This window comes from Heptranchias perlo, chromosome 8 (assembly GCF_035084215.1).
Source record: "Heptranchias perlo isolate sHepPer1 chromosome 8, sHepPer1.hap1, whole genome shotgun sequence".
In the NCBI taxonomy this organism is placed as follows: domain Eukaryota; kingdom Metazoa; phylum Chordata; class Chondrichthyes; order Hexanchiformes; family Hexanchidae; genus Heptranchias; species Heptranchias perlo.
This window is the reverse complement of record NC_090332.1, coordinates 43,598,751-43,626,296: the sequence shown is the minus strand read 5'-3', so window position 1 is coordinate 43,626,296 and position 27,546 is coordinate 43,598,751. Positions and strand designations below refer to the sequence as shown.

At 42.3% G+C, this 27,546-nt stretch overlaps 1 protein-coding gene across 2 annotated transcripts in view; it reads left to right on the top strand.

Moving 5' to 3' along the window:
* The window catches only part of fancl (FA complementation group L), a 77,738-nt gene that overhangs the window by 39,475 nt on the left and 10,717 nt on the right, over nt 1-27,546 (top strand). Inside the window, exons 7-12 of one of the 2 annotated variants that reach the window (XM_067989039.1) lie at nt 2,614-2,710; nt 8,339-8,407; nt 20,243-20,393; nt 21,955-22,038; nt 22,133-22,178; nt 22,275-22,356. In XM_067989039.1, coding sequence (XP_067845140.1) covers nt 2,614-2,710; nt 8,339-8,407; nt 20,243-20,393; nt 21,955-22,038; nt 22,133-22,178; nt 22,275-22,356 — 529 coding nt within the window. The remainder of the gene's footprint in view (nt 1-2,613; nt 2,711-8,338; nt 8,408-20,242; nt 20,394-21,954; nt 22,039-22,132; nt 22,179-22,274; nt 22,357-27,546) is intronic. The other variant, XM_067989040.1, reaches the window with a different exon arrangement.

The window sequence follows — 27,546 nt, the reverse complement described above, 5'->3', positions numbered from 1 at the left end:
TCTCTGACCTGTGTTCCCTTTGAGTGCAGCCCCTGCTGGGAAAGTGGGATTGAGAGGTGTAGGGAAGGAATTCCACAAACTCTGTTCCCTAGCCACCGACCCCATCCCTCTCCCTGGCTAAGGCTGAACCAGACCGTTTGCAACCTTGGCATCCTATTTGACTCTGAGATGAGCTTCTGACCACATTCGCTCTATCGCCAAGACCGCCTACTTCCACCTCTAACATCACCCATCTCTGCCCCTGCCACAGCTTGTCTGCTGCTGAAACACTCATGCATGCCTTTTGTTACCACTAGACTTGACTGATCCAATGCTCTCCTGGCCGGCCTCCCGTCTTCCACCATCCACAAACGTGAGCTCATCCAAAACTCTGCAAGTATCCTAACTTGCACCAAGTCCCATTCACCCATCGTCCCTGTGCCCGCTGACCTACATTGACTTCTGATCCAGCAATGCTGTTTTTTTAAAATTCTCATCCTTGTTTTCAAATCCTTCCATGGCCTCAACCCTCCCTATGTAACCGCCTACAGCCCTCAGATCTCTGTGCTGCTCCAATTTTTGCCTCTTGCGCATCCCTGATTTTAATTGCTCCACAATTGGCGGCTGTGCCTTCAGCTGCCTAGGCCCTAAGCTCTGGAATTCCCTCCCTAAACCTCTCCGCCCCTCTCCTTTTAAGATGCTTCTTTAAAACCCACCTGTCATAATATCTCTATGTGGCTCGGTGTCAAATTTTGTTTGGTAACACTCCTGTGAAGCACCTTGGGACATTTTACCACATTAAAGGTGCTAAAAAATGCAAGTTGTTGGTGAATTTGCCCTTGGACTTCTTTTTTTAATTAGTACATCTCATTTGTTGCTGTAACTTTTTGGTTGCAAAGTAAGATATTGCAGATAAGTATGGACATCTTGCAAATTGCTTCGTGAGAACAAAGGCAGTAAACATCAACATATGGTAATCCATCTTGTCAATTTTGTTTTCCCATTTTGCACCCCTTCTCCACTGAGGACATTGACATGTGTTTGGATAAAGTGAAGCATGCGCCCCCCCCTCCTCCAACTATCTCTCCCAAATGGCCATGTTTTAAATACAGAACCTAGTGGCCCCAAAATTCTACGGGCGGCGCTCCTGGTGATTGTACTGGGATCACACCTGTCAGTGCCCTCCAATGCTGACATATGCTGGAGTTTGCGTGGTCAATGGGAGGGCACGTTATTTGCATGGACTAGTGGGTACCAGTGTTTATTTGGCACCTGCCTGCCATGTGCCAGGAAATTGGGGTGGCAGCTCACCTGTGGGGAGTTGCCCAAACTTGTGCCCCCACCCTGCCAATCTCAGCCTCGGTTCTGATCAACCCCCAAATGAGTTGGCTGACCCAAAGTATTTTTTTTAAATTGCCCTCTTCAGAGTCCAGACTTTTTGCCAGACTAATGGAGAAAATATTACTGAAAAATTAGGCAGGCAAGGGAGAGGTGCCCAGATGTGCCCCTGTGGAGACTGATATGCCTCATCTCTTGACATACAGGTCACCATATGTATGCCATGTCCCTATCCAGGGCCTGGAGCAGGCACTCCTGGTTTATGAAGTCACTGCCCTTATTTACTTGTTTCCACCAGTGTCTCGTTATGGTGGGTGACTGGTAAAACCAATGTGGAATTTTTCACGGAAATAATTGCAGCTGAGCCCAATCCTGTCATTATCTGATAACCATATACTTTCCATCAGAAGTCAGTGGCTAGCAATCAGGAATAGGGTCTCTGGTAAATTCTTACTTCCTCCTCCCTGGCCAAGGGAGGCTAAGGCTGATTGTAGTGACTTTACTACTGCTCTGACCAAGATCGGCTAACTCAGCACAAGTAAAGATTAAACCTTACTGGTTGGTTTGGCTTGGTGCCACATCACATGGGACAGTAAATTTCTTAAACTGTAATTACTTTACTAACTGTTGTGGAGAAAATGTGTAATTGATTGATTAACAAATACTGATATGAGCAGTTGAGTGTCCTGCTAGAATAGGTTTATAGATTTTTGTGGTGCTCGGAGATTAAATGAACTGCATTAATGAGCTTACTATTTAGAATTGTAAACTTTGTGATGATAATACCGCAAAAGGAGGAATTTAGAGAAGTTGCACATGCACCAATGATGGGTTTCATTGAAAATGTTAATAGTTTGCAGGACGATGGATTTAATGAGAAGGAGCAGATTAAAAACTAATAATTTTCATGGACTAAAAAAACATCCCGCCTGGCCTAACACTGTATAAAACTGCAAAAATTGATCAAAGGCCTGACAGGAAGTTTTATGTGTACATAAGTAAAGGCTGACAGGAACCTGCTGTGTGTGCCAAAGGTTCCCATGATGGAAAACTGAAACATGGTGCTCACTGACCACAGCGTGAGCTTTGACACAGGTCGTAAATAACTTTCTGATATATGACCACATTAAGCAGCAGACTGGTGTATTAACAGCAGTAAATCTGTGACAGGAGAAATGCTTGGCACTCAAGACCTTGTCTTTTTGATATTAGTTTCAGATTAATAGGAGTAAAGCAAACACATCAAATCACTAGTAGACTTTGATTTCATAAACCTTTCATATATTTTCTTCTCAGACTTGCTTATATGGATGCAGAGCTCAGGACCATTAAGCTGAAGGCTGAGGATTCTGCTGGTCGAGAGCATATGATCACAATTAAATTAAAAGCAAAGGTGAGGAACTGACAATGGATTCAAAGATATAGTGTTGGGATTTCTTTTGAGCAGTGATTTTGTATATTAAAAAAATCAATAGCAGATACAGGGAGATGGATTTATTTGCTATGACAACTTGGATATAGATATTATGTTTTACATTTTCATTCTACTTGGAGCTTGAGGTTTTAACCCCATGAGATAAAATGGCTTGGTTCACACCGTTACATTTATGTTTGGGGTAGATGATGCTTTAGCCAAACACTGCAACTGCTCAGTATACATTAACTCAGTCTTGATCATTTGGTGTTAACTTTTAGCAGAAGCACCATTAAGACCTCGTAAACAATTGTGTGTATTGTGAGCAATTATTATCTGGAATTAACTTCTAGAAAAATTCTCTTGGTGGAGAAGAAATATTTAAGGGACAATATACATATTTACAGGGATTTTTAGTTTAAGTACTTTTTTTTTAAAAAGAAAGAAACTCCCTGAATAATTTATAAATGTCTAAAATGCAGTGGTGGTACCTCCTGTTTTGACTGTGTACTATGTACGCCTGTCATGCCTTGCAAAGCAATATATAGAAACAGCCCTTGAGAAAACACTAAGTAGTAGTAGTAGTAAGTAGCTCCTCACTAGAATCATGATACCAGGCTGTTCCCCCACCCCCCCCCACCCCAAAAAAAAACTTGACATTTGAGTATGCCAGGGTACTTTTCTTAACCCTTGACCCTTGAATTAATATGTTGTTTCATAAATTTCCATGTCATATTAAGTATTCCTTTATGATTTAAAAGGCAGTAGCTCTACATTTTATTTCAAGAAAGGTAAATCTCTGTCCACGATTGACAAGCTTGGCTTTGTTCAATCTTGCAGTGGAGGGAAAAAAATGGTGAACTTCACCAGTTATCTTGTAATACATACTTGTCTTCATGAACTAAAAGACTTCAACCTCTTATAGTGCTGTAGTGAATTAAGTAATAACTCTATTTGTCACTTAGTTGTGTCTCTGTCATTGGAACTCGGCTATGAAGCATGAAGCCAGAGTGTTAATATGTAAACCTTGTGGCAGGTGACATTGAAACTTGGTAGCTAACAAATAGGATTCACATCATATGCTGGAAGGGAAATACAGTGTCACTTTACATTAGGGATTTGATTGTGGGAAAGAGTGCTAAAATTGCCAACATTCTGATCTAGGTCTCAAAAAAAAATACAAACTACAAGCAGCTCCCATTGGCTGATGCCATGTTTGTCTTTTTGAGAACTAATAAACAATTCCATGTTTTTTTTTGTTTTTTTTATTCGTTCACGGGATGTGGGCGTCGCTGGCAAGGCCGGCATTTATTGCCCATCCCTAATTGCCCTCGAGAAGGTGGTGGTGAGCCGCCTTCTTGAACCGCTGCAGTCCGTGTGGTGACGGTTCTCCCACAGTGCTGTTAGGAAGGGAGTTCCAGGATTTTGACCCAGCGACAATGAAGGAACGGCGATATATTTCCAAGTCGGGATGGTGTGTGACTTGGAGGGGAACGTGCAGGTGGTGTTGTTCCCATGCGCCTGCTGCCCTTGTCCTTCTAGGTGGTAGAGGTCGCGGGTTTGGGAGGTGCTGTCGAAGAAGTTGCTGCAGTGCATCCTGTGGATGGTGCACACTGCAGCCACAGTGCGCCGGTGGTGAAGGGAGTGAATGTTTAGGGTGGTGGATGGGGTGCCAATCAAGCGGGCTGCTTTATCTTGGATGGTGTCGAGCTTCTTGAGTGTTGTTGGAGCTGCACTCATCCAGGCAAGTGGAGAGTATTCCATCACACTCCTGACTTGTGCCTTGTAGATGGTGGAAAGGCTTTGGGGAGTCAGGAGGTGAGTCACTCGCCGCAGAATACCCAGCCTCTGACCTGCTTTCGTAGCCACAGTATTTATATGGCTGGTCCAGTTAAGTTTCTGGTCAATGGTGACCCCCAGGATGTTGATGGTGGGGGATTCGACGATGGTAATGCCGTTGAATGTCAAGGGGAGGTGGTTAGACTCTCTCTTGTTGGAGATGGTCATTGCCTGGCACTTATCTGGCGCGAATGTTACTTGCCACTTATGAGCCCAAGCCTGGATGTTGTCCAGGTCTTGCTGCATGCAGGCTCGGACTGCTTCATTATCTGAGGGGTTGCGAATGGAACTGAACACTGTGCAGTCATCAGCGAACATCCCCATTTCTGACCTTATGATGGAGGGAAGGTCATTGATGAAGCAGCTGAAGATGGTTGGGCCTAGGACACTGCCCTGAGGAACTCCTGCAGCAATGCCCTGGGGCTGAGATGATTGGCCTCCAACAACCACTACCATCTTCCTTTGTGCCAGGTATGACTCCAGCCACTGGAGAGTTTTCCCCCTGATTCCCATTGACTTCAATTTTACAAGGGCTCCTTGGTGCCACACTCTGTCAAATGCTGCCTTGATGTCAAGGGCAGTCACTCTCACCTCACCTCTGGAATTCAGCTTTTTTGTCCATGTTTGGACCAAGGCTGTAATGTGGTCTGGAGCCGAGTGGTCCTGGCGGAACCCAAACTGAGCATCGGTGAGCAGGTTATTGGTGAGTAAGTGCCGCTTGATAGCACTGTCGACGACACCTTCCATCACTTTGCTGATGATTGAGAGTAGACTGATGGGGCGGTAATTGGCCGGATTGGATTTGTCCTGCTTTTTGTGGACAGGACATACCTGGGCAATTTTCCACATTGTCGGGTGGATGCCAGTGTTGTAGCTGTACTGGAACAGCTTGGCTAGAGGCGCAGCTAGTTCTGGAGCACAATTCTTCAGCACTACAGCTGGGATGTTGTCAGGGCCCATAGCCTTTGCTGTATCCAGTGCACTCGGCCGTTTCTTGATTTCACTCCACGTGATTCGAATTGGCCGAAGACTGGCTTCCGTGATGGTGGGGATATCGGGAGGAGGCTGAGATGGATTATCCACTCGGCACTTCTGGCTGAAGATGGTTGCAAACGCTTCAGCCTTGTCTTTTGCACTCACGTGCTGGACTCCGCCATCATTGAGAATGGGGATGTTTGCAGAGCCTCCTCCTCCCATTAGTTGTTTAATTGTCCACCACCATTCACGACTGGATGTGGCAGGACTGCAGAGCTTTGATCTGATCCGTTGGTTGTGGAATCGCTTAGCTCTGTCAATAGCATGTTGCTTCCGCTGTTTAGCATGCATGTAGTCCTGAGTTGTAGCTTCACCAGGTTGGCACCTCATTTTTAGGTACGCCTGGTGCTGCTCCTGGCATGCTCTTCTACACTCCTCATTGAACCAGGGTTGATCCCCTGGCTTGTTGGTAATGGTAGAGTGAGGAATATGCCGGGCCATGTAAATATGCAGTGACACTCAAATGTGCAAAAGTATATTCTTAGAAGCAAATGGCAGTTCTACCACAAAATAGTAGGAATGTGCTTGTTTCCCATTTGATCCTTGTCTGGCTAAACACTGGAAATAGTTAGCTATTGGTTTTAACATATTTGATATTTAGATATCTTACAAAATGGTTGAGGAATCAGATAGTAAAATATGTACCTGAGCAGTTGCACTAAAAAGTAGCTTGTGTGGATGACTTTAACTTTGAACAGAGCAAAGAGTGTTTTATTGTGGTGGTAATAATCTTATTCGGTTGGTGAATAAACAGGTCTGATTGGCTATATGAACTGACATAATGTGAACGTTGCTTTAAAAATGTGTGGGCATGTGCATGCATGTTTGCGTTGTAAAACCTTTTGTTTTTTTTAAAAAAAACTTTTGAGCATTCAAGATACTATTTCTTAAAGTAATCAAAGCCCTGCAGCAAACCTGTGAAATTTGGTCATCTGGATAGGAGATCTTAGATTTGAATGTTCAGTCACTTTATTAGAACAAACCAAAAGGCTCCCCCAATGGCTCAGCTAGATAATGCAAGAAGATAGCAGGCTTGATGCCCAATCCTAGGCTGAATTAGCTAAACCCAGCCAACACTACAATTGGCCTCCATACCCCTGAGATAGGAAGGGGCAAATATGGCCAGGTACCCACTTCTGAGAACTATCCAGGGTCTACTGCTGGAAATGTGCATGTGCCAAGGACTTGATTGTGTTCATCTATGATTGACCCATAGTCAAATAGCCTGCAGATACTCGTGTCAAGGATTACATGTGAATAATGACTAGGTACTGGAGCGGGGGTGGGGGGGGGTGGAGGAAAGTGTTCATATAATTGTCCACTAGCAAGGAATCAATGGCTTAAGAAGAAATAGAGAGAAAAATTGACACTTTTTTTTAAAAGACCATACAAACTAACTATTGTAACTCTGGATTAAGTTGTTGCACGTGGATATAGTAATCTTCAGGACCTAAAGTTAAAGAATGTGTCCCTTCAATGGTCTTGTCCTCGAGTATTAACTTGTGCAGCATGCAATTCTTAAAAGCAACATTTAAAAAAAAATACAAATTTACTATGAGGTGATTGGCCTTTCTAGAGTGGCTAATTCACTGCATTTCTGAGACTTAGGTGTAGAAACATAACATTCTATTGTCAAATCTCAGCTTTTAGTTGGTTGAGACCAGCAGGACCTGATTTGGTACCACAATGTCTGTTTCTATGCCTTATCCACAAACAATTGGCAAAGATGGCAGGCTCAGTTTGTAATCCAGCCACTATTGAATTTTTTTTTCAAAACTTATTTTTCAGACGTACTCAAGCTAGATCTTTCTGCTTTTATTTTTAAGAAAGGGAAACTTTTTTGTTTTAGGAATGAAACATAATTTTGACTGCTTTTGATGGGAGTATATTCAGCGGACAAGTGTGCTGAGGGTGGAGGAAGCTGGAATTTCTTCTTATCTCTAGTCTTGCTTGAGAACTTTAAATGTTGTACTTGTCATCTACCACACATGGGGAAATAGAGAAGTTTAGTCCAATCCTGACCTGGCCTAATTGTGTACATACACTTTCTAGTGGAACTCAGTGATCAGTATTGGGAGTCCTGGTGTTTTTTTTTTCCCCAACACAAACCAGGGATACTGAGATCAACTGTCAAGCTCCAGATCTGCCTTGGTTGAAATCACCTAACTCAGCACAAACCAAGAATCAAATGTAGCAACTTCCTATCCTTTTATGGCACAGTACTAACTACTGAGATATCGTGGAGCCCTAGCCCATTTGTTTTATATAGTTTTTTTAAAAAAATACCTCTTGTTATGAAATACAATTTGAGGAGACTTATATTCATTATTTTCAAATCTTGCAAGAATGTTTAATGAATTACATTGTACATTGGCAAATAAAATGTATGACTGCTTGTTGGGTATCAACTGACTTTTTTGAAATGGGGAAGAGGGGAGAGAAAAGAAGTATGAAACCAGCCCAAACTAAAATCAAAATTATCACCCTTTGAGTCATGCAGTTCAAAATTATATGCAGATGTGTGAAAACCAATCTATACTTGCTGATTAATGGGTTTTGAGACCCCTACAATATCGTTTTAAAAATCTTCCACAAACCAGCTTGTTCTGAAGAGCTCCTCTTGTCCTAATGGCCTGCAGTCAAGAGTTCAGAGGCCTGATCATTTCAATTTTCATGACACTCCTGAAGGCATTAGCAAGCTAGTCCTTTATTTGATTTCTTTTTTATCTCTAGTATCCAGCTGAACCACCTGATTGCTCCACAGATTTTCCTGTTCCGTTTGTGATTTCTTGGACTCAACAGGTACTAGTCTACATTCTGTAATCGCTTTTTTACTGTTTATTTCTTCTTTTTGTAGTACCATAGTATTCTTGTCAAGGGAATGTTCTGCCTTTGTAGATTATACCCAACTACAAAACTGTCTTTGCTGTAACTGAATCTGCTGTAAAGATAAGCACATATCTTGTGAAAACCTTTAAAAGTCAATTGTTTTGTGCTTCCCCTATGGGTTTGGTGAGTTTATCTAATAATTGGCTGAGCCTTACAGATGAGGAAGGTCTCTGGTTGGATTCCTGGTCCGTGCTGTTAGCTGATCTTAGCCAGGATGCTGGTAGCAATGCTACATTTGCCATATGGGCTGGAAGAGGAAAGTTGGTCAGAGTTCAAACTCCTGATCCCTATCCAGCGACCCTTGCTGCAAGTGCGTATTAATAGACTCTGGGTGAGGAAATATTGGGCTAGGCTGTGATGGGCCCCCTTGATCAAATAACATAATGACTCTGTCAGGGCTCACTTATGAATAAAGGTCACTTGGGTGAGATACCATAAGGTGACTGGCCCCCGGGAAGGGGTCAACAAAAGAGGAAAGGAAGGGAGAAAATTTGTATAATTCAGCGAGTAACCCAAACTGATGGTTGTTGGCATCAAAATAGGTAATGCAGCAATTGAAGAATAGAATTGTTAGTCACTGAATATCTGGGCCAGATACTGCAGATGCAATTGGGAAACTGGCAATTCTATGTTATTTCAGCAAATACTAGTTCTATTATTTAATGGTCTATAATCCAGATTTTAATTTGTTGTACTGGGTTGATGTACCAATATGTTCTTCAGTTTAAAGTAACAAAGATTATTCCTCCGTTCAACTTCTGCATACAACTGGGAACCTTGGTCATCCCCTAGGGAGAGAGCAATCCTTTTTGGCCACTGTTCCTTTAAGAGTTTTGTGAGATACACGCGTCCAGTGACATGCCCTTATTTTGTGGTGTATAAGGTCTCATTCCACGGACTTAATTTATTTTTCTCCTGTCCATATCTGATATATCTGCAGATCTCAGTATGTGGGAAAATTCTATTTACCTTGCTTTTTCTTTGGTTTGTTTCCAAGGTGCTAATCTTCCCTGCTGTGTTATTTTTAATTCTTTCAATGTTTTCTAATAATTCCCAACAAGTATCCTGCAATTGTGTTTGTTCAGAAATCGAGCCCTGCCTTCTGTGTTATTCAAATGTATAGGTAAGATTAATTTTGGACTACAAAACGTCATGTGTCCTACTGTCTAGCAAGTTGGTTACATCTCTCTTCAATCCTGATTTTTAAAAACAAACAAAAATTATGTTGGCCAGATGATTCGGTGAGTTCTGGATAATCTAAGATTAAATCAATGGGCCTTTTTGTTTGATCATAAATAAAATTATAAATTGTTAACATACCAAGATCACCATATAATGAGCATGGTAACAGTGTCCTATCAATTGGCATCTCCTGAAAGGTCAAGAAACCTTATTTTAAAAAAAAACATTCAAAACTCTTTTAGTAGTTACACATTGATAATGGGGGAGGGGAAGAGAATAGAACAGAAGAAAGACAAACTTGCATTTATATAGCACTTTTCATGGCCTCAGGACATCCTTGGCTGTAAAGGATGAGGAGTGTAGAAGAGCATGCCAGGAGCAGCACCAGGCGTACCTAAAAATGAGGTGCCAACCTGGTGAAGCTACAACTCAGGACTACATGCATGCTAAACAGCGGAAGCAACATGCTATAGACAGAGCTAAGCGATTCCACAACCAACGGATCAGATCAAAGCGCTGCAGTCCTGCCACATCCAGTCGTGAATGGTGGTGGACAATTAAACAACTAACGGGAGGAGGAGGCTCTGTAAACATCCCCATCCTCAATGATGGTGGAGTCCAGCACATGAGTGCAAAAGACAAGGCTGAAGCGTTTGCAACCATCCTCAGCCAGAAGTGCCGAGTGGATGATCCACCTTGGCCTCCTCCCGATATCCCCACCATCACAGAAGCAGTCTTCAGCCAATTCGATTCACTCCAAGTGATATCAAGTAAAGGCTGAGTGCATTGGATACAGCAAAGGCTATGCGCCCCGACAACATCCCGGCTGTAGTACTGAAGAATTGTGCTCCAGAACTAGCTGCGCCTCTAGCCAAGCTGTTCCAGTACAGCTACAACCCCGGCATCTACCCGACAATGTGGAAAATTGCCCAGGTATGTCCTATCCACAAAAAGCAGGACAAATCCAATCCGGCCAATTACCGCCCCATCAATCTACTCCTCAATCATCAGCAAAGTGATGGAAGGTGTCGTTGACAGTGCTATCAAGTGGCACTTACTCACCAATAACCTGCTCACCGATGCTCAGTTTGGGTTCCGCCAGGACCACTCGGCTCCAGACCTCGTTACAGCCTTGGTCCAAACATGGACAAAAGAGCTGAATTCCAGAGATGAGGTGAGAGTGACTGCCCGTGACATCAAGGCAGCATTTGACCAAATGTGGCACCAAGGAGCCCTAGTAAAATTGAAGTCAATGGGAATCAGGGGGAAAACTCTCCAGTGGCTGGAGTCATGCCTAGCACAAAGGAAGATGGTAGTGGTTGTTGGAGGCCAATCATCTCAGCCCCAGGACATTGCTGCAGGAGTTCCTCAAGGCAGTGTCCTCGGCCCAACCATCTTCAGCTGCTTCATCAATGACCTTCCCTCCATCATAAGGTCAGAAATGGGGATGTTTGCTGATGATTGCACAGTGTTCAGTTCCATTCGCAACCCCTCAAATAATGAAGCAGTCCGAGCCCACATGCAGCAAGACCTGGACAACATCCAGGCTTGGGCTCATAAGTGGCAAGTAACATTCGTGCCAGGCAATGATCATCTCCTCCAACAAGAGAGAGTTTAACCACCTCCCCATGACATTCAACAGCATTACTATCGCTGAATCCCCCACCATCCACATCCTAGGGGTCACCATTGACCAGAAACTTAACTGGACCAGCCACATAAATACTATGGCTACAAGAGCAGATCAGAGGCTGAGTATTCTATGGAGAGTGACTCACCTCCTGACTCCTCAAAGCCTTTCCACCATCTCCAAGGCACAAGTCAGGAGTGTGATGGAATACTCTCCACTTGCCTGGATGAGTGCAGCTCCAACAACACTCAAGAAGCTCGACACCATCCAGGACAAAGCAGCCTGCTTGATTGGCACCCCATCCACCACCCTAAACATTCACTCCCTTCACCACTGGCGCACTGTGGCTGCAGTATGTACCATCCACAGGATGCACTACAGCACCTCCCAAACCCGCGACCTCTACCACCTAGAAGGACAAGAGCAGCAGGCACATGGGAACACCACCAGCTGCACGTTCCCTTCCAAGTCACACACCGTCCCGACTTGGAAATATATCGCCATTCTTTCGTAGTCACTGGGTCAAAATCCTGGCACTCCCTACCTTACAGCACTGTGGGAGAACCTTCACCACACGGACTGCAGCAGTTCAAGAAGGCGGCTCACCACCACCTTCTCGAGGGCAATTCGGGATGAGCAATAAATGCTGGCCTCGCCAGCGACGCCCACATTCCATGAACGAATTAAAATAAAAGCGCTTTGGGAAGTACTTTTTGAAGCGTGGTTACTGATATAATGTAGGAAATGCGGCAGCCAGCTCCCACAAACAGCAACGTGATAATTACCAGATAATCTATTTTCAGATGTTGGTTGAGCGATAAATATTAGGACACCCAGGAGAAGTCAGCTGCTCTTCGCAGTAGAGCCATGAGATCTTTCCCGTCTCCCTGAGAGGGCAGACAGGGCCATAGTTTAACACCTCATCTGACAGACTGGGGTGTCAGCCTAGATTTTGTGCCCTGGAGTGAACTTGAACCCACAACCCTATGACTCAACGAGAGTGCTACCAGTGAGCCATTGCAAACGCAGAAGAGAGACGCTAATTTAGTTCCCAGGAGCTAGAATAGGAAATCAGGGAGGATACTTGTAAGAGAGCTGGATAATGTGTGTCTCCATATCTGTGAATTTAAATTCTATAATAAAATGTTACAGAAGACACATCACTGCTAAAACATCTAAGTAAATATTCAAACAAAAAATGAATACCTGAGATGGGAACCATTGCAATAAATTGGGATTGTCCAAATAGTCCTGGGGGTGAGGAGAGGGAATGGAGTGTTTAGTGCTTGTTAGTTACATGTATTGTGAATATTAATATTTATAGTACATCAATAACCAAAGAATGGACAATATTCCATACATGGTAAAATTTAAAATTGTTTACACACAGATGAGGGACTTTCTATTAAAGGAGTAGAAATTTGAAATGGCAGAATATAGGGAAAGTATATCCATGTACAGAGAATAGAGGCAGATTAACTAAAATTGGAGAGGTGAATAGCTAATCAAGGGCAGTACATGAAAAAAAACGGTACCTTAAGGGAAAATGTTAAATATAGAAATCAAATAAGTTCCAATAAACGTAAGAATGCAAAAAAAATTCTACATATAGAAGACATGATAAACTTTGTTAAATACAAAATACTAACATTTTAATCTGAAATAAATCTTATGAACCAATATACTGTCTATCCCTTTTTGCCTATTTTTACATTTTTCAAAATAAATGACCTCTGCCCAAATCTGTTATTGTGGGGCCAATTAATGGTAGTAAAAATCTGGTAACTAAATAGTATTTTGTAACTGTTTGCTGCTTGTGTGTTTCTGTAAAGATTTGGATCCAATATACTTGTTGCCAAATGTTAGACCATAGTATTTGAATATAATTTTAATTAAGGCGTACATGAATTTTTTTTCCACTACTGGAGTTATAGCTTGACATTTTTACATGGCATCCATATTGAAATGCATAATTTTCCTTATGGTCCCTGTCTTCCTGCTGGGATGATAATGTTTTGATGTATTTTTCTGCTGCCATGATGAGAGGGTTGCTGCTGCTGCTCTGACATATCCATTCAGATGAATAATTATAACTTGTGCAATGTCAAGCAGATGACGGCAGGTCTTTGCACATCAAGCCAAAGCCTGATCGCCAGTGCAGGTGTTTCACAGCATGATCAGATAAAGCCAGTGGTTTGAAGCTGAGATGGCACATCGTGACTAGTGAGGAATGAGCATCAAGGACAAAGTGGCCTATGCCCATATGTAACTGCTATCTCACTGGACAGCTTTATCTAGTGACAGGGTTGTTAACCTTTTGCTCTCAACTGCAAGAATTAAAAACTTGAATTGAAGTCAGTGGCTTTCTTGGGGAAAGTCACCTGAAAGTAAAGGGTTAATCTCCTACAGGCTAATCTTTGTCTTCAATCCCGTTAACATTCCGAGGCCTTTTTAATTAAGAAATGAATTGGTTTTCCTGGCGATAGTAGAATGCTGCACCTTTTCACTATTGTGCCTCTGAATTTGTAAAATGTGGCTATATGTTCAAAAACCTGGTTCTATGCTACAGGCATTCAAAGTAGAGGTCTGGCTTTCAACTGCTGCAGATTTTTGGGTTGTGTAATTGTCAGATTCCTACAGTCAGCCTTTTAGTAATGTTTGGTTAGTGCGATTTAGAAAATGTAATGGTTGAATTATGTTTTAATATAACGGGCCCTGTCCTGCACGATAACGATAACCATAGAAATATTGAACAATTTTTTAACTTTTTGTAGGTGTTACGACCACTCTTACCACCAAAGGGTCTTCAGACTTTGGAGTTTAAAAGAGAAACTTTTTTTTAAGTGAACTTAAAAGTATGCAGCATAAATACTTTTATTTGTAGAAGCTAAACTGCTGCGGTTGATAAGCTGTCAAGCACCTGACTGCCTCAAGGCCTTGGGAGTTGAGAATGAAAATGATTATTTGGGAATTTATATCTGAAAATGTTCATGGTGATGTCAAAATGGAATCTAATCATGTAAATACTACAGAACACAATTAATTATCCAGCTGTTTGCAGTGGAGGGAGAATGAAGAGAGGGAATTTTTTTTTAATAAGGTGTGTGTAAGTGAGCTGCAGTTCAGCCAAGTGGTAGCATGCAGCACTTTAGATGAAGGTATTAATGATCAAAACTATGCTAAAATGAGTGACATGATTGCAGTGAAATTAGGGATTTTATTTTTGGAAAACTTTTTTTTTTAAAAAGTGAAAATGAGAAAGAAATTCCTTAAATATTTTGAACTAGCGCAGCGTTAAATTCACGGCAGATCATGCATATTGAAATTCATTGGTGCTACTTGGCCCCATTGCACACTGCAATCTGAAGGGGACCACTATTTGCTTTAGACTTCCAAAGCAGATGGAGGCACTTTACTGTAATACAACCATAAATAAACTTTCAGCAGAGATTGCTGAGGCAGACTAAACCTTTCAGAATAGTTTACATTAAAGGCAGAAGCCTAAGCCTGCAGCAGAATGGACTGAGAAGAACATGACCTGCAGTCTGTCACGTTGACAAGAGATAGTGGCCCTGGGCCAGAAATTGTTAGCTGTCCATCATAGATGTGACTTACAAGTTCAGCAGAAGAAAACGTGACTACAGTGGAGGTTTTGGATGCAGATGGGCCCAAGAATTGGATTTTCCTCTAAAAGACGCATGGTGGGTCAAACAATTTACAGAATTTGTGGATTCCCTTTATGAAGTTGAGAAATACTGTGGGTATTAGGAGGAGGATTATGTTACAATGTCCCGTTTATGTCTATACATCTTCAGCCAGAAGTGCCGAGTAGATGATTCATCTCGGCTCCTCCCAATATCCCCACCATCACAGAAGCCAGTCTTCAGCCAATTCGATTCACTCCATGTGATATCAAGAAACAGCTGAGTGCACTGGATACAGCAAAGGCTATGGGCCCCGACAATATCCCGGCTGTAGTGCTGAAGACTTGTGCTCCAGAACCAGCCATGCCGCTAACCAAGCTGTTCCAGTACACCTACAACACTGATGTGGAGATGCCGGTGATGGACTGGGGTGGACAAATGTAAGGAATCTTACAACACCAGGTTATAGTCCAACAGTTTTATTTGAAAATCACAAGCTTTCGGAGGCTTTCTCCTTCACACTCACCTGACGAAGGAGAAAGCCTACGAAAGCTTGTGGTTTTCAAATAAAACTGTTGGACTATAACCTGGTGTTGTAAGATTCCTTACATTTACCTACAACAATGGCATCTACCTGACAATGTGGAAAATTGCTCAGGTATGTCCTGTCCACAAAAAGCAAAACAGATCCAATCCGGCCAATTACCGCCCCATCGGTCTACTCTCAATCATCAGCAAAGTGATAGAAGGTGTCGTTGACAGTGCTATCAAGCGGCACTTACTCACCAGTAACCAGCTCACTGATGCTCAGTTTGGGTTCCACCAGGATCACTCTGTTCCAGACCTCATTACAGCCTTGGTCCAAACATGGGCAAAAGAGCTGAATTCCACAGGTGGGGTGAGAGTGACTGCCCTTGACATTTTTTTTATTCGTTCATGGGATGTGGGCATCGCTGGCGAGGCCGGCATTTATTGCCCATCCCTAATTGCCCTCGAGAAGGTGGTGGTGAGCCGCCTTCTTGAACTGCTGCAGTCCGTGTGGTGACGGTTCTCCTACAGTGCTGTTAGGAAGGGAGTTCCAGGATTTTGACCCAGTGACGATGAAGGAGCAGCGATATATTTCCAAGTCGGGATGGTGTGTGACTTGGAGGGGAACGTGCAGGTGTTGTTCCCATGTGCCTGCTGCTCTTGTCCTTCTAGGTGGTAGAGGTCGCGGGTTTGGGAGGTGCTGTCGAAGAAGCCTTGGCGAGTTGCTGCAGTGCATCCTGTAGATGGTACACACTGCAGCCACAGTGCGCCGGTGGTGAAGGGAGTGAATGTTTAGGGTGGTGGTAGGGGTGCCAATCAAACGGGCTGCTTTATCTTGGATGGTGTCGAGCTTCTTGAGTGTTGTTGGAGCTGCACTCATCCAGGCAAGTGGAGAGTATTCCATCACACTCCTGACTTGTGCCTTGTGGATGGTGGAAAGGCTTTGGGGAGTCAGGAGGTGAGTCACTCGCCGCAGAATACCCAGCCTCTGACCTGCTCTTGTAGCCACAGTATTTATATGGCTGGTCCAGTTAAGTTTCTGGTCAGGGCATCATTTGACTGAGTGTGGCACCAAGGAGCCCTAGTAAAATTGAAGTCAGTGGGAATCAGGAGGAAAACTCTCCAGTGGCTGGAGTCATACCTAGCACATGGGAAGATGGTAGTGGTAGTTGGAGGCCAATCATCTCAGCCCCAGGACATTGCTGCAGGATTTCCTCAGGGCAGTGTCCTAGGCCCAACCATCTTCAGCTGCTACATCAATGACCATCCCTCCTTCATACGGTCAGAAATGGGGATGTTCGCTGATGATTGCACAGTGCTCAGTTCCATTCACAACCCCTCAGATGATGAAGCAGTCCATGCCCGCATGCAGCAAGACTTGGACAGCATCCAGACTTGGGCTGATAAGTGGCAAGTAACATTCGCATCAAGCAATGACCATCTCCAACAAGAGAGTCTAACCACCTTCCCATGACGTGCAACGGCATTACAATTGCCAAATCCTCCACCATCAACATCCTGGGGGTCACCATTGACCAGAAACTTAACTGGACCAGCCAGATAAATACTGTGGCTACAAGAGCAGGTCAGAGGCTGGGTATTCTTGGGCGAGTGACTCTCCTCCTGACTCCCCAAAGCCTTTCCACCATCTACAAGGCACAAGTCAGGAGTGTGATGGAATACTCTCCACTTGCCTGTATGAGTGCAGCTCCAACAACACTTGGAGCTCGACACCATCCAGGACAAAGCAGCCTGCTTGATTGGCACCCCATCCACCACCCTAAACATTCACTCCCTTCACCACCGGCGCACTGTGGCTGCAGTGTGTACCATCCACAGGATGCACTGCAGCAACTCGCCAAGGCTTCTTCGACAGCACCTCCCAAACCCGCGACCTCTACCACCTAGAAGGACAAGAGCAGCAAGTACATGGGAACAACACCACCTGCACGTTCCCTTCCAAGTCACACACCATCCCGACTTGGAAATATATCGCCGTTCCTTCATTGTCGCTGGGTCAAAATCCTGGAACTCCCTTCCTAACAGCACTGTGGGAGAACCTTCACCACATGGACTGCAGCGGTTCAAGAAGGCGGCTCACCACCACCTTCTCAAGGGCAATTAGGGATGGGCAATAAATGCCGGCCTCGCCAGCGGCGCCCACGTCCCATGAACGAATAATTTTTAAAAATTGAATGGTGACTTTTTATTAAAGTTAAAAGTTTATACAATATGTTTGAAAATGAAACTGTCCACTATCAACTTTATGTACATTTGCTGAATTCTCCACCAAATTATTAAAACTTGCTAATGTCTGATTAGAGGAAATATTCAAAGTTGGGTTTTTTATGACCAAGGATATTGGTCCTGGGGTATGGAACGCTTTCCCACTGTCAGGATCTCATGTTCCCAGGCTAGGTATAACACATCCGTTTGCATAGAGGAAAAACAAATATGCCTGAAAATCCAATACTTCTCCACTGCCATAAACTATGGTGGAGTAGGAAATCTAACCTGCCAGTGACCTAAGTGCCTGACTCTGACTTCCCAGGGTCGGGCAATTTACATTATGTTGGCACACATGCCAGTATTGTCGCACCTTGGGTGCCCACTAGATGAGCAGGGGTTGGCAGTAAAATGTTGCGCCAGCCAGATTCTTGTGTGCAAAGCCAGTAGGTCCAGCTGAAGAAATAAAGAAATTGGCTCCTTTTTTTAGGAAGGTTACAAATGGAGAAAAATCTTCTCCCGATAAACCAGGCCTGGAACACTCTTGTGGGTCCCACTGCCGCATCGGAAATGTACTGTACGGCTGCCATTCCACGGGTTCTGCCTCTGTTTGTTTGTCAGACTGCAAGGGGATGGATGCGATAGCTGCCTGGCACCCCCCGCCACTCCCCCCATGGAAATCCCAGGGTAACTTCCAATGGGATGGATACCCATCAAAAGTGAGTCCCGCTCTAATATCTGCCTCCAAAACCCCCTGCCTTGAATCTGCTGGTAAGAGGATTTTTGGGACCCGTCCCTTTGGGAGCTGTATCTGGACTGTTAAAACTCAGTTCATGTAGAACTCCTACAGCCAGTAGAGGAAGTATTCAGACCCAAGTCTTGGAAATGAAGTCATGGGACTGCACCATAGGCTCCTTGTAGGCATCAAAAATGCTCCAGGATGCCATCCCGGCAGTTATGGTGTCAGCCTTAGCTCAGTGGTAGTAGCACTCCCCTCTGAGTCAGAAGACCATGCGTTCGAGCCCTACCTCAGACTTATGTACGTAATCTAGGCTGATACTTCAGTACTAAGGGAGTGCTACGCTGTCAGAGGTGTAGTCTTTCGGCTAAGTCGTTAAATCGAGGCCCTGTCAGTTCTCTTGAGTGGATGTAAAAGATCCCATGGAATTATTCAAAGAGCAAGGGTGTTATTTCAGTGTTCTGGCCAACGTTGTCCCTCATCCAACACCACTGAAACAAATTATCTGGCCATTGGTGTTTGTGGGATCTTGCTGTGCACAAATTGCATGCTGTGTTTCTGTATGTTACAACAATAACTACAATTTAAAAGTACTTCATTGGATGTGAACTGCACTGTGATGTCCTAAGGTCGGGAAAGACACTATATAAATGCAAGTCTGTTTTTTTCCATTCCCTCTCCGGTGCTGACACAGCCAGTGTATGCAGGGTCGGGGAGGACACCTAATTGTTGTGGGTGCTGTGGGGCTATCTCTGGTGCCTACCAGACCCCACAGGCTAGAAAGTTTCACAGCTGCTGCTGTCTGGGAGAGGAGGATGCCTCCTTTGGAAGGGAGCCAATATTAAAAATGTAGGGAAAAAAATTACCTTTTTTCTTCAGGAATCCAGGCCACTTCTCTGGCCTGCACCCACTTTTCTTTGTTCTGCCGCCACCCCCCCCCCCCCCCACTGCTCTTCATGAGGATGGTATGTCTCATCCTGCTGGATGTAACAGCCTCCACTAACAGAGTCCCACTGAGGAGTCCCTTATCCAGCCTCTCTGATGCAGGAAGCCATGTTTGGTGTTGATGGTACTTCTGCCCCAAACAAGGCCTCAGAAACTACCAGTAAAGGCCTGAACCTGCATATCTGGGTCCTGGCCTTAATTCTGTGTCTTGCGCTGCACTCTTGCCGGTTATGGTGGGAGTGTTGTCAGGGCCTTAGATTTTAGCACTCTGGAATTTTTTTGGAATGAAAACAAATTCCTACTGTTGAACAGATTTTTGGCTGGAAGTAATACAGCTACTTTTAAGATACTTAAAAGATATGAGCACATACTTTTATTCATAAATGGCCCCACAATTCTGCATTAGTTTCTGTTTGGCATCTGTGTATCATGGTGGAATCCTATTTTCTTTAGAAAGTAGCATTATTTTATCTACTTCTAAACCTCCAGGAAAAAAACAGACTGGTCAGTTTGTGAATTACGACAGCCGTGCTAGCGGGGCCTTTGTTTACACTAGAATTCATTCGCTGTGATAAATGCCATGTCCCTGCAGAAGCATTTCTGATTAGTTCCTAATGATCTCAACTGTTCTAAATAATCATCAAGAGTTTCAGATAATGTGAACCAATCTTTTAAAGTTGGAAAACCAACAAAGCCATAGCAACAGGCAAAAAAGTGCCTTGACCCAAAGTACTCCAGTACAATTGAAAATTGGCTGTGAATCCAGGCTTCAATGCTCTAAGTCTGCACGCTGACTTAAAAATCACTTAATTTTGCTGGTATGGTGCCATTTTACATAATGTTTCCTTTTTCAGAGCTCTCTAATAAACCTTCACAGCCAGTTTCTGGCAGCACTGGAATCACTGAAGGAATTCTGGGATATTATGGATGAAATAGATGAGAAGACCTGGGTGCTAGAACCAGAAAAACCAGCACGCAGTACCACAACACGGAGAATTGCCATAGGTACAAATCTTTCATTATAAGTAATGGATTTATCTGAATAGTTTCTCAAACGACATTGGAAAAAAATATATGACTTTAGGAAGGATGTCAAGGCCTTGCAGAGGAGATTTACTAGAATGGTACCAGGGATGAAAGATTTCAGTTACACTGAGAAACTGGGGTTATTCTCCTCAGGGCAGAGAAGGTTGAGAGGAGATTTGATAGAGGTGTTCAAAATCATGAAGGGTTTTGATAGAGAAATTATTTACAGTGGCAGAAGGGTTGGTCACCAGATGACACAGATTTAAGGTAATTGGCAAAAGAACCAGAGGTCACATGAGGGGGGGGGGCGGGGAAGGAAAAAAAATAGTGATTTTGTTATGATCTGGAATGCACTGCCTGAAAGGGTGGTGGAAGCAGATTCAATAGTAACTTTCAAAAGGAAATTGGATAAATATTTGAAGGGTAAAAATTTTCTGTGTTATGGAGAAAGAGCAGGGGAGTGGGACTAATTGGATAACTCTCTTTAAAAGAGCAGGTACGACAGGCCAAATGACCTCTGCTGTATCATTCTATGATCCAGATCCTGATGAAATGCCAAATGATTATTTATATTATTAAAAAGTTTGGTTATAGGAACACTGTAGGAAAAAAAAATTGAACCTGCTGCACAGAATGTATTTTTAAGACTCCTCAGATAATGACTGTCATGATTTTACTGCTGTTCTTTCTGAAGTTGTAGTGTGGAAACCTGAAAGTTGCTTAGCTTTAGCTTTTAGCTGCTCGTTGCTTGTGAGATGCTAAGCAACACTGCTTCTTATACCCCTCCTAGCCTTTAAATGCTGTGAAGATGTTGACTGTAACCAGGAAGATGCCCAGCATGCAGTCAGATTTTTAAAAAAGTATAAATTTAAAATTGGGGGGAGGAGGAGAATCTTTTCAGCAACCCCCCTCCCCAACCCATTTTTTTCTGTGTTTTGCAGAGCCTTATGCTGTAATATTCTTTATGTACGGAATACTACAATATTCAAATGAAAAAAAAATTTAAAAGAATTTACTAATAATGTTAATTGATTTCTGTATTTTCCATCAATTGTAGGTTTTGGATGGGGGATGAATAATGCTTAACTGCTTTTGTTTACAAAACTCTAAGGAAAGCAGGCCAATTTTTAGTATTTGTATCATTAATTTTTTAAGTATTGTTAGCATTTGAGTTTGTACAAATGATAAACATTGAAAGTATTTCTAGTTTATGTGGCAGTTCTCATTATAAATTGCTATAACAATAATTTGCATTTATACAGCACCATTAAACTTTCAAAAGGGAATTGGATAAATACTTGAGGGTAAAACGTCCCAAGGTGCTTTACACGAACGTTATCAGACAAAATTTGACACCGAGCCACATAAGGAGATATTACGACTGGTTTGGTCAGTGGTAGGTTTTAAAGAGCATCTTAAAGGAGAACAGAGGTTGAGACTCCTATAGAAACTCCTTCTTTGTTAGGTTTTTAAAAAAGCATTTGAGTTTGGCATCTGTTAGCAATTTTAAATGTTGCTGAATGATTTTTGTATGTCACAGGTAACAATGTTTCAATAAATCTGGAAGTGGACCCGAGACATCCTAAAATGTTGCCTGAATGCTGCTTCCTTGGTGCTGATCATGGTTTGTGGTCCCTAGAAATCGTTTTTTAATTTTTTCAATTTTGTGCTTATCGCCGTCAAAATTTAAGGTAGTAACCATAAACATTTGCCCCTAGTGGTAACTCCGCTAAGGAATAAGCTGAATACCAACATGCATCTTTGGTAAGTAGTGCTTAAATATTCGTCTCGTCTGAGCGCTTGCTGAAAAGAAATGGTTAAATAAATTCTTCGCTAATAAGTACAGGATGTGCTTTCCAGGTCTCCAGAGTGCACTGTGCTGCAAAATCTAAAGGATATAGTGGAGATAGACTTTCCATCCCCTGCCACCCATGAGAAGTCTGTAAGTTACAACCATTTTTTTTCTTCAATATAAAAATTGCAGATAATCCAATTGATCTTGTTGAGGACTTTGTCCAGCTTCTAAAATATGTACATATCTCCGGTGGTGTGAAAGATAGAGAAGTCATTGCTGTAAATTTCTGAAAATTGAATGCCACAGATTTGAAAAAATGTGGAGTACTCAACACTTCTAAGTAATCCTCCAGATGCTTTTCTTTGGGAGGATTGCAAAGAAAACATGTGCGGCTTACACAAACTTTAAATGGTCATTGTGCAATGAACATACATGGATTTTAAAGTGAAAGGCACAGGCTGTTTTTAAAGCAACAGAAATGCAGTTGCACGTGAAGAGCCTACCCTGTCTGTAATGTGTCCAAGTGATTTAATGTGCTATAGAGGTTACAACCAAACCAGTACTAAGTATCAACCAAAATTCTTATTCTGTCAGTAAAGACTATTTACACCATTCCTGCTGTAAAGGAAAGCGCATATCGCCATTGCATGTAAATGTAATTGTTCTTAAAGGACTACAGGATATGCTACAAATCTAACTAGTCAGTTATACAGGCAGGCTGAGGTGGGTGGGTGTGTGTTTTACTTGCATCCCTGAAAATGGAAATGTATTCTAGTAGCATGAACCCAGTAGCTGAACAAGCTTCACCACTTCATTCTTCCTTTCCACCTCGGGGCTGTCTATCACTTCAACTGTGCACAATTCGAGGGAAATTTCTAGCCACACTGCTTGGTGACTACTACATAATACCAATAAATTCCACTTCTGCAAGGAAGAAAATACCTTGAAGTTTGACTTTTTTTGTCTTCTGCTGGCTAGTAGGGAAGTGGCTTTGATAGCTGGTCAAGGGATGGTCTAGGAGCACTGGTACATGTGAAATGCATAATTTATGTATTTTTTTTCTTCATTCTAAAGGAACCATAACTGCAAATTTTCTGTAAAAGCAAGTGCAATTGGTACTATGAATTCATTAAAAAGGTTTCGTACTGAAAATAAACTCCTGAATCGGAAGTATGTAAAAGCACTAAGAAACCTGTGCAGTTGAAGTATTTAGTTAAAAGTAGTAAATTAGTACATTTAAATTATTTTCTTAAAGGAAAAACTCCAGGGAAAGCTTACAAAAGTTATATTTATTAGCCTTCACTTAATAGCTGACACATCCTTGGATAAAATTACATTTCAAACTTACCTTCGTGTGTTCAGGACAATAATGCTCATTAGACACTTGCTAAAATTATTTACAGAGCACTTCAGCAACTGAAAATTACAAAATGGTGGATGTAGCGTTCAGCTCTCATTAAAAATCTCGCTATAAGACTATACATCTCTCCTGTATATATTTTGTCTCCCTTAGAGTATTCTTACACTCGCCTTATAATTTGTCAAATGTGGATTTTTTGCCTATTAAACTTCTAACTAGCCACTGAATTGTGAACTCTTTTAAGCCCATTAAAATGTTGTTCTACTCAACTGAAACCAAAGGCTTCTGACTAGAATTTCATATTAAAGAGCAGAAGATAATTACAGATGCGGAAGCAATTTGGCCCATCTTGACTCATCCATCCAGAAAGATCCTAAAAGTCCTCTCATTGTAGCATCCAATTATTTCAGGGTTTTTGCCGCCTCTAGCTGGAAGTCTGCTCCACATGTTGATCATTCTGTGTGAAGAATAATTTCCAGATATCAGTTCTAAAATTACCTTTTGTATTAGTTTGAATCTGTGTTCCCTTGTTCTGCTCCTGCAATTTAAAGTAATATTATGTCTTTACTTTTTCCAATCCCTTGACCATCTTGTATACCTTTTTTATAAGATCACTTCAGATGTTTCATTTCCAGGCTAAAAAGCCCAAGTTTCTCCAGTGTTTCTTGATAACTCAGATGCCTGACATTCCAGATCAGTCTTATAGAAATATAGAAATAGGAGCAAGAGTAGGCCATTCGGCCCTTCGGGCCTGCTTCGCCATTCAAAATGATCATGGCTGATCGTCTAACTCAGTACCCTGTTCCCGCTTTTTCCCCATATCCCTTTAGCATTAAGAAATATATCTATCTCCTTCTTGAAAATATTTAATGACTTGGCCTCCACTGCCTTCTGTGGTAGAGAATTCCATAGGTTCACCACCCTCTGAGTGAAGAAATTTCTCCTCATCTCTGTTCTAAATGGCATACCCCGTATCCTGAGACTGTGACCCCTGGTTCTGGACTCCCCAGCCACTGGGAACATCCTCCCTGCATCTAGTCTGTCTAGTCCTGTTAGAATTGTATATGTTTAGATGAAATCACCTCTCATTCTTCTAAACTCTAGTGAATATAGGCCTAGTCAACCCAATCTCTCCTCATACGTCAGACCTGCCATCCCAGGAATCAGTCTGGTAAACCTTCGTTGGACACCCTTCCTCAAATAAAGAGACCAAAACTGCACAATACTCTAGATGTGGTCTCACCAAGGCCCTGTATAACTGCAGTAAGACATCCCTGCTCCTGTACTCAAATCCTCTTGCAATGAAGGCCAACATACCATTCACCTTCCTAACTGCTTGCTGCCCACCTGAATGCTCGCTTTCAGCGACTGGTGTACAAGGACACCCAGGTCTCGTTGCACCTCCCCTTTTCCCAATCTATCATCTATTATGACTCTTCTCTCCACTGAATGGGATAGATTTTCAACTTGCCACCCGGGCGTAAAACCGACATCGCAAATCGGCTGCCCTTTATAGAAACTGTCTGATTTTCACCTACCCGTGTCTTGTTTCTTGGAGACCAGAACTGCTTGCAGTATTCTAACCAGAGCACTACAGTTGAACATTACCTCCTCTGACTTATACTCAACTGTTTGGCTTTGTTTCAACATTTTACTGGCTTTGTTGATTGCTGCTCTACATTGGTTGGTTGGACATGTTTACCATGGAGTCGACTAAGACTCCTGGGTCTCCTTCAACGTTATCCTTAGCGATTTTAAAGACCATTCATGGTATTTGTGTCATCCTACATAGGGTACTTCATACTTGTCTGTATTAAATTTCATCTACCATTTTGGGGATTGGCTCAGTTGACAGTTTTCCTCAGTATCCTGGTCAATATTTATCTCAACCAACATCACTAAAACAGATTATCTGGTCATTTTCTTGCTGTTTGTGGGACCTTGCTGTGTGCAAATTAGCTGCTGTGTTTCCTACATTACAATAGTGACTACACCTCAAATATAGGTTTTGTAGGCTATAAAGCACTTTGGGATGTCCTGAGCTCATGAAAGTTGCTATATAAATGCAAGTTCATTCTTTTTCTTGCTCAATTCTGGAATTTCTAATTCCATTGCCCCTCCTAGTTTGACATCACCTGCAAATTTAACCTATTTTACATTGAGTTTCTGAATCAGGGCACTTCTGTAAATGAGAAACAATGCTGGCCTTAAAGCAAGCCCTGAGGCATTCCACTTGTTACTTGTCCCCACTCTGACATAACTCCTCTGGTGAGTAATCATTTCTTACCCAAGATTTAAAGAAGGGGAGGGGGGGGGAAAGGCTTGCATTTATGTAGCACCTCTTGCATCCTCGTAACATTCCAAAGTGCTTCACAGCCAATTAATTACTTTGAGTGTTGTCACTGTTATCAAGGCAAACCTGACATAACAAGGTCCCACAAGCAGCAATGAGAGAAATGACCAATAGTTTTGCTGTTGTTGGTTGATGGATAAATGTTGGCCCGTACACTGAGAGAACATCCCTTCTCTTTGAATAGTGCCATGGAATCTTTTATGTCCGCCTGGACAGACAAATGGAGCCTTGGTTTAATGTCTTATTCAAAAAATGGATGAGACTTACACTGAGACGTACCCTGAGTTAAACTAATTGCTTTTCATGTGAAACTTTGTCACAATGTACACCATGTCATAGGGCTTTCCACAGTCCACTTGGAATTGTCACTTCCTCAAAGAAGTCAAGGCAGTTAGTCAGGTAGGATCTTCCCCCTTCTAAATCCATGTTGACTGATGTTTACCAGGTTATTAGTGTACAGATAATCCTCAGGCTTGCTTCTGATGATCCTTCTATTTTATATGGAATGGAAGTAAGATTAATGGGTCTGTAGATGTCTGTTTAGTCACCCTTTCTGAATATGGGCACCATGTTTCTTATCTATTGGTGCCTTCCCAGTGCCCATTGACTCCCTCAATGATTGTCAGTGCCTCACAAATCTCCTTGCTAGTCTCTCTCAGCATTTTGGTGTAAACACCATCTATCTCTGGCGATTTATTTGTTTTGAGCTCTTCTTAGCCTTTCTAGTACTTCCATCTCATTTATATCAAAGCTATTGATTTTACTTGGCGTATCTTATTTGGGGTGGACATGTTGATTATTTCTTCCAAGTGACAAAATAATCATTTAGAATATTTATTTTGTACTCATTCTCCATTTCGAGTCTGTTTGCATCTTTTATAGTTTTCATACCTTCTGACTGCTTACTGTTATGGTACCAACATCATTTTAAAATTATATTTAGCCTCCGCTAAATATTTTCTTGGATAAGCCTTATAACATGTTTCTGCATTTTCTTGTATTCATCCTAATGAACTCATCCCCTTTCTCGCTCTAAGATTTGTAGAGGTTGTTTTTCGTCTAGTTTTTATAAATCCATTTAGATTCATATTTGTTAGAACTTGTTGGTTTTTGGCATGTATTTATTCTGTATGTTCAGCATTATTCCTTTACAGGTGTTCTACTTGTCTTCCATTACCAATCATCAAATAGTTGAAATGTGGCTTTCTACTTTGCTTAAATTAACTTGGGATGCTATTATTTTCTTAAATGGGCAATAATTGGATCCAATCTAGTATGACTGTTAATTCTAAGAGTAGTAAGACCATTTTCATTCCAGTTCTAAGTGGCCTCAACCAGACTTACATAACTTTAAACAGTGAGTAGGAATGCAGTAATTGCACCCCAAAAGAATGAAAGACATGACATTCCACCAGCTATATCCCATGAACATAGGAAAAGGAGTAGGCCATTCAGCCATTCAATTAGATCATGGCTGATCTGTATCTTAACTCCATCTACCCACCTTGGTTCCGTAACCCTTAATACCCATGCCTAACAAAAATTATTTTTTTCTGTGAAAGACAAGCTGCATTCAGATTGTTCATCCCGCATTTTCAATTCTCTTTCTTCCCTCCCCCCCCCC